Source organism: Cervus elaphus, chromosome 9 (genome assembly GCF_910594005.1).
Source record: "Cervus elaphus chromosome 9, mCerEla1.1, whole genome shotgun sequence".
Lineage (NCBI taxonomy): Eukaryota > Metazoa > Chordata > Mammalia > Artiodactyla > Cervidae > Cervus > Cervus elaphus.
This window is the reverse complement of record NC_057823.1, coordinates 62,275,056-62,287,525: the sequence shown is the minus strand read 5'-3', so window position 1 is coordinate 62,287,525 and position 12,470 is coordinate 62,275,056. Positions and strand designations below refer to the sequence as shown.

The 12,470-nt window shown below is 49.0% G+C and overlaps 2 protein-coding genes across 9 annotated transcripts in view; one reads left to right on the top strand and one right to left on the bottom strand.

Moving 5' to 3' along the window:
• PDE6A (phosphodiesterase 6A) overlaps nt 1–2,131 on the top strand; it is a 74,646-nt gene extending 72,515 nt beyond the window's left edge. Inside the window, exons 21-22 of the mRNA XM_043913260.1 lie at nt 496–643; nt 1,042–2,131. Coding sequence (XP_043769195.1) covers nt 496–643; nt 1,042–1,115 — 222 coding nt within the window. The 3' untranslated portion in view covers nt 1,116–2,131. The remainder of the gene's footprint in view (nt 1–495; nt 644–1,041) is intronic.
• Nucleotides 2,132–2,441: 310 nt separating this feature from the next.
• Nucleotides 2,442–12,470, bottom strand: part of PPARGC1B (PPARG coactivator 1 beta) — a 118,266-nt gene continuing 108,237 nt past the window's right edge. For all 8 annotated transcript variants that reach the window (XM_043913255.1, XM_043913258.1, XM_043913259.1 and 5 more), the window contains 2 exons: nt 11,118–11,272; nt 2,442–9,978 (listed from right to left, as the gene is read on the bottom strand). In XM_043913255.1, the coding sequence (XP_043769190.1) occupies nt 9,878–9,978; nt 11,118–11,272 (256 nt within the window). In that variant the 3' untranslated portion in view covers nt 2,442–9,877. The remainder of the gene's footprint in view (nt 9,979–11,117; nt 11,273–12,470) is intronic.

Sequence of the window (12,470 nt, the reverse complement as noted above, 5' to 3'; positions counted from 1 at the left end):
AGACTGGCAGAGGGAGTCGCTACAGTGAAATGCGATGTGGGAATGAAAGTTTTGGGGAGCTGCTAATAGAGGACTCAACTTACCTTGGGGATCAGAAGAGGCTTCCCTGGGGAAGTGATGTCTGAGTAGAGCCCTCAAGGAAAAAGAGGGGGAAGTTAGTTCCAGCAAAGCGACGAGCTGGTGTGAGGCCCAGACAGAGATCTGGAATGTCCGGAGGGTTCCAGTTGGTGACGAGGAAGCCCACTGGGTCTGGGAGCCTTGTGAAGGAGTTTGTGCTCCAACCTGAAAGCCAGGTGGTGCCACAGGAGGGTATTACGCAAGCGAGGTATGGGACCTTGTGACTGAGGGCCCTGCAGTGTCGTCTCAAGCACCACTGGGTGACGGAAGCTGTCGCCCACCTGGGGAAGCTCACTCCAGTGAGGACATGACAGACTGCCCTGCCTGGAGCCCGATCCTGGGGCTCCGCACCTGTGCCAGAGCCTCTGTCTCTTGCAGGAATTCTCCCGTTTCCACGAGGAGATCACTCCCATGCTGGATGGGATTACCAACAACCGCAAGGAGTGGAAAGCGCTTGCTGATGAGTATGAGACCAAGATGAAGGGGCTGGAGGAGGAGAAGCAGAAACAGCAGGCAGCCAACCAAGGTTTGTGGAAAGGGGAGGATGGGGGGTCCCAACCCAACACATACTGGGCGCTTGTGACCTTACACACGTGGGCCCATTCAGGCCACTCCACAACCCAATTGCCCCCATTCTACATATGAGAGCACAGAGGCTCGCAGAGGTGAAGTGTTGTGGTCAAATCACACCGTTAGCAGTGGCCCAGCCTGGTTCCCAAGACTGAGGATCCCAGCAAAGGAGCCTCCCCTCTACTCCTCCCCGACTGCCCCTGACCAGAGTAGGACAAACTCCAGTAGTAAAGTGGTGGATGTAGGGCCTCCAAAAGCCCTTGAGTTTTCAACTCTTGGTCCAAACAAGGTCAGAGGGAAAGCCCGCTGCAGCCTCCTCTCACCTGGTGTGTTCTCTTTCCTGTCTGATTGCAGCAGCCGCAGGAAGTCAACCCGGCGGAAAGCAACCTGGGGGCGGGCCTGCATCCAAGTCTTGCTGCGTCCAATAGCAGAGCGAGGATCCAGGGCCCAGGCCGGCCCCACCCTTCACGGACAAGAGGACCCGGGCCGGTGGGAAACCACACACCACCTTCTGCTCGAGAAGTCAGAGTTGTGGGGTTTGAAAACTGAAAGAGAATTTAGTTTACATCTTTCCTAGTGGCTTTCAAGCCTCTTTTTCAGCTGTGAGAACTTTTTATTGAGTGACAACTGACATTTTAGCTTTCACAGACTCATTAGTGCCAGACTCACCTGCTTACCTAGAATCTTTTGTGCTCTTATACTTTCATTTTATAGTACACAAATATGCAATCATTCACAAAAGTAGAGAATTACACAATGAATTGCCACCTACCCATCACGCAGATTCTAACATCAGGATTTTTGCCGCATTTGCTTCATCTGTCCTTTTAGAGTTTTCATTTTTTTCTTAGCTGAAATATTTAGAAGCAAATTCCAGGCATATCATTGACTCCTCCATTACGCATCTTTAAAGATGAATGGGTGTTTTCAAACATAATCACATCATGATTACATGCCACACATGAACCCCTAGTATCCAGTTGTGGCGGATGCTGCGATGAGCTGCCCAGACCCTGTCCTGAAGACCATGGTCTCAGCAGTGACGAGCCCTGTCAACAGACAGCCCTCGGTCTCAGTCCCTTTGGGATTACCTCATCCGCGGGGAGACAGTGTGCCTGAGGGTGGTGGCCTGCAGCCAACGACAGATCCATGCCAGGTGTTAAGGCCTGTCCATCTTGGCTCAACCCAGGACAACTTCGCAGCAATAACACACACATCCAAGATGAAAGGTCCTGGAAGATGCCACTCTTCACTGCTCTCACTGGGAGTTAGTAAGCAAAGGAAAATGTTTCAAGTTCACCCAAGTATGGTACACAATTCAAGTCTCTTTTCCATATTCTCTGTCCAGAGATTGTTTCACAGTTGTCAACTGGCAAGTGTCTTTGCTTGAAACCATAATGTCAAAATATCTCTTTTAGCACATATATGTAGTGTGTTTGTGTGGAAAAGCGGATATACCGAAACAAGGGAGTCCTCGTTCAGAAGGTGGTACAGCTTTACAAAAGTCATACTGGCAAAAACCTGGGAATGGAGCGATGTTATGGGAAGCAAGTCTGAATGGTTCCTTGTGATCCATGAAAAGTGCTGTGAAGAAAGGACAAGTAAACTTGGAAAATTTTGGAGAGGCACCCTGGGCTGAGGTCTTCTCTGAGAGATGACCCTGAAACTAGAAGCCTTTTTCTAGTTAGTAACCGGAGCAACCCTCAACAAGCACATAGGACCCAATAAAGAAAGACACACCTGAGCAGAGCTGCGGGTGGTATTTTCTTTTTAATCTCCATAGTGTATTTGTTAAGTTTATTTATAAGCAGATCACTTCACTATTTACAGTACATGAGCATAGAGATTCTACAGTTTTTGTGATGTAAACAATAACTCCACAGTGGGAGTTTGAGAAAAGAAGCCAGTTCTTAAGTATTTACAGACGTTAAAATAGAACTTTATACTCACAGAATAATAATACATAGAGCAATTTGGTTAAATTATCTATGAAACTATAGAATCTGACAATGTACAAATACAGGAAAACATTTTCTCATTTAGAAGGTAAGACAGATAAATCACACCAGAAATAAAATAGGGACGATGACAACCACAATAATTAAAAGCAAAGAAGTTTTCTTCCTTGCCTCTCACAGATAAAGTATTTATATAAATAAGGACACAACCCAACAAAATGGAAAAAATATATAAAAAATCCTCTACCAATTAAAAAAAATAGCAAAACTAAAAACTCGATTCTCAATCATTAGCAGTGTCCTTTAAAAAATTAAAATTTAGCTTTCTATTATAAATAACAAAGCAGATGTGTCCCTCTGTGTAGGTGAAATTCTTGCACCTTTCTCAAGAAATGCATCAATGTAATTCCACACACACACAAACATAGGCGTGCAGACACACACACACACACACACACACACACACACACACACACAGCCTTGCACTCACGCACCCCAGGCTGTAGTTACCTTGTTGAGCTTCCTAATAAATAATGCCCCCTATGGTAGTACCCCTGGGGATACCCAAACCTCACAAGGTGAGCCGTTCGCTGGTTTGACCCTGTTACAGAGCCGGGGAAAGCCCTGGCTTCCTATTGCTCAGAATTCTCTAGGCTGCATGGTCACACCAAGAGAAAAGAATTTGAGTCCAAGATTTGGAAATGCTGGAAGGGACCATAGGGACCACCTTGCCCTGTCAATTAAGGCTAGCTACAGACACCATCTCTTTAGAAACCTGGGGTGGGTGGGGAGAGGAATCTTGGGTTGGTTTCAACATTAGCAGCCACCTCTGGAAGAAGCAGATGCTCCAAGCCAATGCTAATGCTAATATCGCAGCACAAGGAAGTGAAGGGGGTGGGTGGGTGTGAATTTCCGGAGCAGACTGCCCCAAGTTGGACTTCTGGATGGTCATCTTCCACTGAAACCATTTGGAAATCCAAGCGGTCCACTTCCCTGGTCCACTGACCACCCTGACCACACACCCCTTGAGATTTCCAACCTCTTTCTGTTGGAATCAGAACATTCCTCAAGAAACAAAGTTGGGAGTAGTTTATGACTTTTTATTCCTAACACAAAAACACTTGACAAGATTTTTAAATACAAAATACAAAACAAGCAAATAAAAGCTGTTTGGCTATTCGGTAGACCATATCAAAGGCCACGGCCAGGCCCCCACAAAATCCTCACGCACAACCTCTCTGCTTGTCCTGAGGGTCCAGTGGGGGCCACCTAGCAGAGGTTCACTTAACAAGGTCAGCAGCTGGGCTGCCAGTATTGCAGTTACAGTAAACCCCTCCTGGGCACCTGGGCCAGGTCCACTCGTGTTTCCGCTGCCCTCAGGAGAACTAGTGTATTTTTCTGTCTGAGTGGTTGCTTCTGGGGCTTCTGACTGGTGTTACACTGGGCTCTAAACACACAGACAGTTCGCTCATGTCCTTGCATTTCATTCCCAACATTGGTGTTGGACTGCAAGGTGGTCGAAAGGCTTTATTTGCCTTCTATCTGGGTAGCTGGTGGATACAGTCTTTGGCCACTAGATGGCGACTAGACATTGATAAGGCAAAGTGCGGAGGTGGAAGCTGACCAATCCCTTCAAAAGTCACCCATGAGCAAGGCTGGCAAAGTGGAGGTCTGGAGGATCCTTTGACAAAACATACAGCACAGAGGGGGTCCTAGCTATAAAACACCTCTTGGAGGTGTTGTTGCACAGCCCAGGGACTGACCACCTACAAAACCCTATTCTCCGAGCCCCCAGTTTGGGCAGTTGGGTTTCTGTGCTGCTTCTGAATGTGCAAGGCATTCAGATGAACTGGAGTTTTCTGAAAATCTGCCCCACAAAATCTCAGAGCCTCAGCTACCACTGCTATACCATTAAAGAAACAAAAAACAAAAGCTGCCCTAAACATATGCAGTGTGATCCATGCCTCCTGTTGCCCCGTATGTTTTACAATCATTTGAAACAAATGTGTGAAAAGTGCCTAAGTTAAGCTGTTTTGCAAAAACAAGTGTATTGCTAGTATTGTCTGAGAGCAAGAGAGAAACAGCCAAGTGGTCACAACATTCAGATTGAAAGCTGTTTGGTGGGGACGATGACAAAGCTAATGTGAGATCTGACATCACCATCCAGCCAAGCTGGGGTTTAACTTCTCACCATCCCCACCAGAAACTATGGCTTAGATCTGTCCTGGGGAGCTGGCCTCCTCATATAAGGTAACTCGGCCAGGACCATGTGGATTTGAATTCCCTGCTAGTTGGTTACCTTGCAGAGAACTCTCACCCTGAACATAAGCTGGGCACAGCCAGAGAATGGAATTGGTTTCATGAGTTAATGATGGTTTCCCGATGCTCCAGGATGGGAATCTTAGCCCATCAGAGGTGAAAGGGACTTTAGTGCTCAGCCCATCCAATATTCATTCCCATCTGTAAATGAGGAAACAGAGGCCCAAGATCACATAGAAAGTAAGAAACATTGGGTTTCTCACTTTAAGATGGCTTATAGGTAAGTGACTTGCTCTGCAAACCCATTTCAATTGGCTGTGCTGTCTTCATTTTTTTTTTTTTTTTTTTACAAAAATAGGTACCAGATCAAAAAGCATCGCTCCATTTTCAGGACTGGCCCTAGGATGGGCTCTCCCTTGGCTGATGTCTATGAAGGCATCTCTGCCTTCCTCCCTCACCAGCCCGTTTGCTGGCCCCTGTCCCAATGCCTAGGAGAGGACCTCACATCGCCCAGGGAGATCCATGTTTGCCAGTGTAGAAACATGGAGCCAGGCTTAGTGTCATGGTTTTCTCAAAGTGCTTTTATTGGTTTAATGCAAAGTCAGTCTCTGCCTGCTTCCTGGGCATTCTACAGCCGGCTCCCAGGGGCCTTCCGCTCTATGTCTGTTTTGAGCCAAGGGCATCTCTATGCACGAAGGTTTCCCAGCTCCTGAGCTCTCCCTCCATTTACCCTGTACCCCTGGACTCAGCAGACAGTCCTGGAGCCCATCTATGTGTGCAAACGTCTCAGGGACTTGGGGCCCAGCTTAAACATATTGCACATAAGCATTAACTGGTTTCCTTCTGCCCCAATGGGAAGGATCCCTCTTCTTTGGCCATTGAAACCATTAGGTTCACTTTATTTGCTACTATACATTCAACTTCTTTCCTTGGTCATGTCTGAGGACAATTGCTAAGTCACAAATGGTAAGAAAAGACTGCAGTTTCGACATGAGTGAGTCAGATCAACAAATCCTTTGGGTTGATTCTGCTTCACAGCTGGGACATCCCATTGCTCAAGCTGGGGGCTCGGCTGTCATTTCAACTGAACCGGAGGCCTGGAATAGGGTTTCAAGCTGTCCATGCAGAAGGGCTGCACTGTCATGCCGTCCCTGCCCCTCAGCTTGCATGTTGCACATGCCTAGAATTGCTCTCCAAACATCAACAAACACAGGCTTTAGGCGAGAAAGATTTCTTACTGCATCTCTTCCCACATAAGGACCTGAGTACCAAGTCTTTGCAGTTCAGAGCATCCCACCCCACCCCGCCCCCCCACCTTCCTCCTCCCACCCTGGAGCTCCCAAAGCCTCGCCTCTCTCCTGAGCACATTCCACACACAGGGCTATGAGAGCCCACAGCAGCTGTAGACACCTGACTGGTGCTTTGTATTGATACCTCAAAGCAGTGTTCTAATTGGGGGGCGAGGTGTGACGGGGAGAAGAGGGTCAGGGCCTTAGCTGCACTCCATCCACTCATATTCTTTACCTCTTTGATGCATTTTCCTTCATTAACCAGAGCCCCCAAGAGTGAGGATTCTGATTCAGCCTTGTACCGACTGAGGAAGGAGATGGAAGAATTCCACTTAGCATTTAGATGGAACATATTTGGAAAACACCAGCACGGCACAGAGATGGACAGTACAACCTGCCTTGTGTGGGTGGCTACCAACACAGTCTACTGTAAGCTTGTATGGCAATCACATGTAAACATGACAGAGAGCAAATACTAGGACAGAGCTACAATGAGATGGTTGCCAATGGCAGCTGCTCCCTCTGGGTGACTCCTTAATTTGGTAGGAAAGAGACCAAGGTTGACTGGTTTTCCTGGAGAGACCTTGGAGTTTCCTTGGTAAATAATACACAGCACCGAATGAGTCTTCGGATGGAGGTTGTCTGCAGGGTTGGTCAGTTTTAGAACTTGTATCCTTTTACGTATGGGATGGTGAGAAGAAACTGCTCAATGCCCTCAGCAGGCACCCTCTCCCATCCGCAGGCCCCAGCCCCAACCTTAAGCATATCACCAGGACTAAACTCAAATCTCTGCTCAAGAGCTAGCATCTGACCACCTACAAATGCCTTGTATTAATCTGAAGTGAAAGGGCGGCTTTAGCTGACCCGGTAGAGGGAAGAGACTTGTCCTTCGCTAAAAATCTGCATTTCTTCGCCCTAAGGTACCATCTGCCCATGGGAGAACCTCTGGTCTAGTGCAATCAAGGAAGAAGCAAACAGAAGAGGCTTAGAGATCTTCTAGTCCAACCCCTCCTGAGACTTAGGGAGACTTAGGGAGAGGAAGGGACTCTGACTTACTGAAGTCACAGAGTTAGTTCTTGGCAAAGCCAGTACTCAACGCAGCTCTCTCCACTCTGAATGTATAGTTCCTTTCTATTTTTTCCACAGGATGAAATTTCAGTTTACTCATTGGTGCAAATCAGGAGTTAGGGGAGCCATCAGGTGGATTTAAATTCTATTCCATTCCATTCCATTCTATCCCATAACGATTTACTGTGTGCCTACTGTGTGCTAGGCAGTGAACAGCTATAAAGGGAATTTATAATGTTCAGACTCGTGCCATGGAAAGTCTTTTTGGTCTATCCTCATAAACCCTGCCTTCTCCAAACATATTCCTGTCCACTATTCCTCTTGGCCCCCACCTTCAAGCGGGATTGTGTTGGAGTAGTACTGGAAGTCCTGCGCCAAGGAATGGCTTAAGGGCAATTTTCTCTTCATAGATCAGGACATGACATAGAGGGATGGGCCAGCATGAAACCTGGTCACCACAGGGTTCTGTTTGACAGAAACCTTTCAAAGATTAGACCAGGATGTCAGATAGGTTAAATTCCCATCAACTAGTCATGACTGCTCAGAGCACTATGATGATGATTGTTGAGCATGACCAAGTTCAAAGAACATGAGTGCAGTGGTCAACTAGTTACGTCTGCAACTGGTCAAGGATGTGGGAATAGTGGCCCATATGTCATGTACTTGCTAGATACACCTTAGAAGCCACAGCTATCAGAGCTGGCATGGACCTTTGAGATCAGCCTGCCTAATTCTCCTCCTTGGTCCATTTCACAGAAAAGAAAGCTGGGGTCCAGAGAGGTGAAGTGACTTGCCACACAGGAACTCAGATTCCCTGTTTCTTCCCGTGCCAGTCTCCTCCAACCTTCTCTGTGGGCTTGAAGTATGCTCACCTCTCAGGAGAGGCTTATCGGCCCAGTTAACCTACTGAGGTATTTTATAATCTTAAGAACATAAACAGAAAACCCAAACCCCATAACTACCAATTGCCAAAGAACAGGGCTTGGCATTAGTAATATATTATATCACTTTGTTTAGTTAAATGAGCCAAGTTCAAACTTTTTTTAAGCAGCAGGATCTTTTTTCTCTTCTTTTCTTTCAAATACAAAAACTCCCCAAGGAACTCTGATGTGTGAAAAAGACCAAGCTGGAGCCACTCTGTCTGAAGCTGAAGCAGTGTGCTCTTACCCTGCCTGGCCATGCTCCCCCTCACAAATGGCCCCCAAGGCACCTCCCGAACATCCAAGCTGGACATGGCTTTGATATCATTCAAGAACACAAACTTTAAAGTAAAGCCCAATGAGAATGTTTTCTAAGTTGGAAAGGAGCTTGGAGATTGTCTTATCTATCCCCACGCCTTACATCCCCTCCTGCTCCCTGTTACCCCTGCCACCTGAATAACTTCACAGGTGAAGAAAAGGGAAGTCAAGCTGAAGGAGGATGAGGTGGTAGCTGGCCCCAAAAGGGCAACTGCTCCAGATCGCCTCTCTGCATCACTCCAGGTGCATCCTGAAGCTCTGATGGCGTGTCCAAAGGTGTAAGCACACCCAGGACCCCTTGGATCAAGACTGGTGCCAAAGCCTGAACTTGCCTGATATTGACAAGGCAGCTGCCAACTCACCCCCCAAAATGAGCCCCGAGGTGCCTAGCCTGTTGTCCTTTTCAGTTGAACCCACCTCTACCAGTCCTTGCAACTTTGCCTCTTTACCCTAGCTAAGGCAGGAGGAGGGGCCTGGGTTGGGCCACTATAGTCTCACGGGTTGTGAAACCCTGGGCAAGTCATTTTGCCTCCTAGGGCACTGCAGGCCTCAACTGGAAAACGGGAATAATGCAGCTCACCCCACCTTCCTTCCAAGGTCCGTGGGGATCTGCGCACTCATGGCCAGGCACAAACTTTGAGTGTGAGCTGGGCACCGACTATAAACGGGCCCCAGCTTGCTCAGTGAGACAAGGCAGCGCTTGGCAGAACAGGCCCAGAAGCAGGCCCTCTCTCCAGCGCTCCCGGCGGTGGCTGCATGCCTCTCTCCCTGGTGACCAGTCTTCCGGCCGCCAGCATCTCTGGGGCATTCTGGCAAAGGGAGCGGTGCAGGTCAGTGGCAAACACCTCACGACAGTGCATAGTTAACAAAACCAAGGAAGCAACACAATAATCCCAGGCACAGGACGTCTGAGCCATAAATACATTGTTGTAAGGATATACTTTTTTTCTTCAATTAGAAATGAGTTTATAATCCTGATTCTATTCACGAGTAACGATTTCATCATCACACACTACAGACGAGAAATGGTATGGTGAACACAGCTGCACGTCTACGAGGGGATGTCGGTCGGGGAGGAAGGGGAGGTGGGTGCAGGGCCAAGCATCTGGCGCCCACCCAGGACAACCCGTCGGAAGCGAGGACACTAATGTGGCAGTGGAACATCAACACCATGGAAACTCACAGACAGAAGCAGCTTTGTTCAATGTAAACATTGATTTTTTTTTTTAAAAGGACAGCAGTTCTGAGTTTCTCTCTCTCTCTCTCTCACGCGCTCGCTCTCTCGCCCTCTCATATACTTAATTTCTTTGAAAACGTAAACATTTTGGAAGGGCCTTGTCTGAGGTATTGAGGTATTCCTCGAAGGTTAAGGCTGTTATCAGTGCAGGCTCTGCTGGGCCTCCTTCAGTAAGCTGTCAAAATCCATGGCTTCGTACTTGGTTTTCACTGACGCAGGCAGGGCCTCTTCTGAATTAGAATCTGGGCGGGGGTGGAGGAGTCAGTGAGAGGGGAAGGCAATGAGTGATTCAGAAAGCCTGCCGATCAGAAAATCTGCCACCAGGGTCAGCCCCACGGAGCGGAGGTAGCCTGAGGTTTCAGAGAGCAGTGGGCAGTGGCTCTGCGTTCCTCCGGGCCACCTCTGCCATGTGGGTGGCGTCTTGGGGGCTTGGCTGCCCTGGTTGCAGGCTGGGGATGCCTGAACCAGAGCCCTCCTCCCAGGGCTCCTTTCCCGTTCCAGCAGCCTCTAATTCTGCTTCTCCTAATGGTTTCATGCCCTTTAGGAAACCAGTGCAGAAGTCACGTAAGGCAGACAACTACGATGTCCTCAGTGCATGGCTGGGGAACTGAGTCCCCATGGGGGGACACAAAGTCAGGAGCACTGCCTGGTCAGGTGCCTCCGGGGTCTCCTGACACTCAGATCTGCACTATGGAGGCTGCAGCAGACAGTGGCCTACCACGAACTCTCTCCCAAATTGTACTTGTCCTCCTTTACTAACTTGTCCCTAGATGGTGAGGGCATGATGACAATACTGTTTCGCTGTGGCCCAGTAATGGACAAGGCTGCTGTCTGTCAGGGCCACCGTGGATGGCAGGGCCTATGAGGTCAAAGAGACGGCAGCTGTGGTTCTGCCACCTGGCTGCAAACACGAGACTGGACCTTCCAAGAGGCCACAAGAGGCTTCATCTCTTTGGTACCAGTCCTGGCATAGGGCAAGACAGACCAGACGCCAGAAGGAAAACAAGAGGACAGCTTCCAGGCCAAGTGGCTGCCAAGTTATTCCCACCAGCCTGGGGGAGCCTGGTCTTCCCCCGTGGCTCAGGGGTAAAGAATCCTCCCCAATGCAGGAGACGTGGGTTCAACCCCTGGGTCAGGATGATCCCCTGGAGAAGGAAATGGCAACCCACTCCAGTATTCCTCCCTGGGAAACCTCATGGACAGAGAGCCTGTTGGGCTATACTCCATGGGGTCACAAAGAGTTGGACACGACTCAGCGAAAAACAATGACAGGGGAGCCTGGGCATGGGAGCCATGTCCAGAGGGGACTTTAGGTTTCAATAAAGGAGGTCACTGCCCCCAGAGCTTTGGTGAGCAGGATGTGCAGGGCCTGTGTACTCACCGTAGTCAGTGTAGCGGGGCCAGCAGTAGTGCCGGAGCCCCCCATAGCTCAGCTGGAAGGAGGGCTCGCTGCGCTTCCTTAGGGCGGCGCCATTCCTCAGGGACAGGGCAGCATGCTCAGAACACCGGTAGGTGATAAAGCCATACTTCTCGCCTCTGGAAGGAGAGGAAGAGGGGAGCGTGTCACTGGGCCAGCCCGGTGGACACTGTCCGACCACCTGCTACCAGGTGAGGAGCGGGAAAACCATGAGTCATGAGTCAGAGATTCATGACTGCGTCGCATGGCTCCCCGACAGACATGATGATGGTCACTGGGTTGGCAATAAAATACTAAGAAGTGCTGGCCACCACCCGTCGCCTCACAGGCTCTTCAGACACCCTGTGACCGGGAACTGTTGTTATCTGTCCCTCTGGGATGAGGAACAGGCTCTTGAGTTTAGGATTTGCCCAAAGACAGGGGGCAGAGCAGGGACTCAAACCCAGACTTCTTGCCTTGAAACCTGAGGCTTTTCATGCTCCTCTCTATTTCCTTCACAACGCCCATTTTTCAGGATCGGCCACACCTACGCTCCATCCTACCACTCCCACACGCTTCAAAGTCAGCCTCAGCTGTCACTTCTTTTTTTTTTTTAATTAAATATTCATTTATTTATTTAGGCTGTGCTGACTCTTCATTGCAGTGCGTGGGATTTCTCTAGTTGTGGCGCTTGGGCGTCTCTTCTTGCAGCACATGGGCTCTGGAGCACACGGGCTCAGTAGTCGTGACATGCGGATTCTCTAGGGTCTCTAGCCGTGGCACACAGGCTTAGTTGCCCCATGGCGTATGGGATCTTAGTTCCCTGACCAGGGACTGAACTCACATCCTCTGCATTGGAAGGTAGATTCTTAACCAGTGGACCACCAGGGAAGTCCCTCAGCCACCACTTCTTTGGCTGTTAACCTGTCCTTCACCTTCCCTAAGATTGCTGGTATTGCATATACATCTCCTCCTTCATGCCTGCCTATTCAGCATTATCTCCCTGCCCTCTGACAACACCACCCAGTACTCAGCTGGGCTCAGGGCACCAGGGTAAGGCACAAGACACTGACCCTCCTTGGCCGTAGTGATTTGTTCAAGCATGAACCTGTCACCCAAAACAGAACCCCAAAGATTCCATGCCATATCTTTGCTGGAACTCCTGCTTCCCTGGGTAGGAGATATGCTCACAGCTCACAGCTCACAGATATGCTCACAACCACTTTGCTAGCATGAGGGAAGCTTGCCTGAGAAGAATGCCAACATGAGGGGGACCTAAAGTCAGATCTACTCTCACCAGTTTCACAATCAAATGAATCCTGATCTATCAGCCTGCTA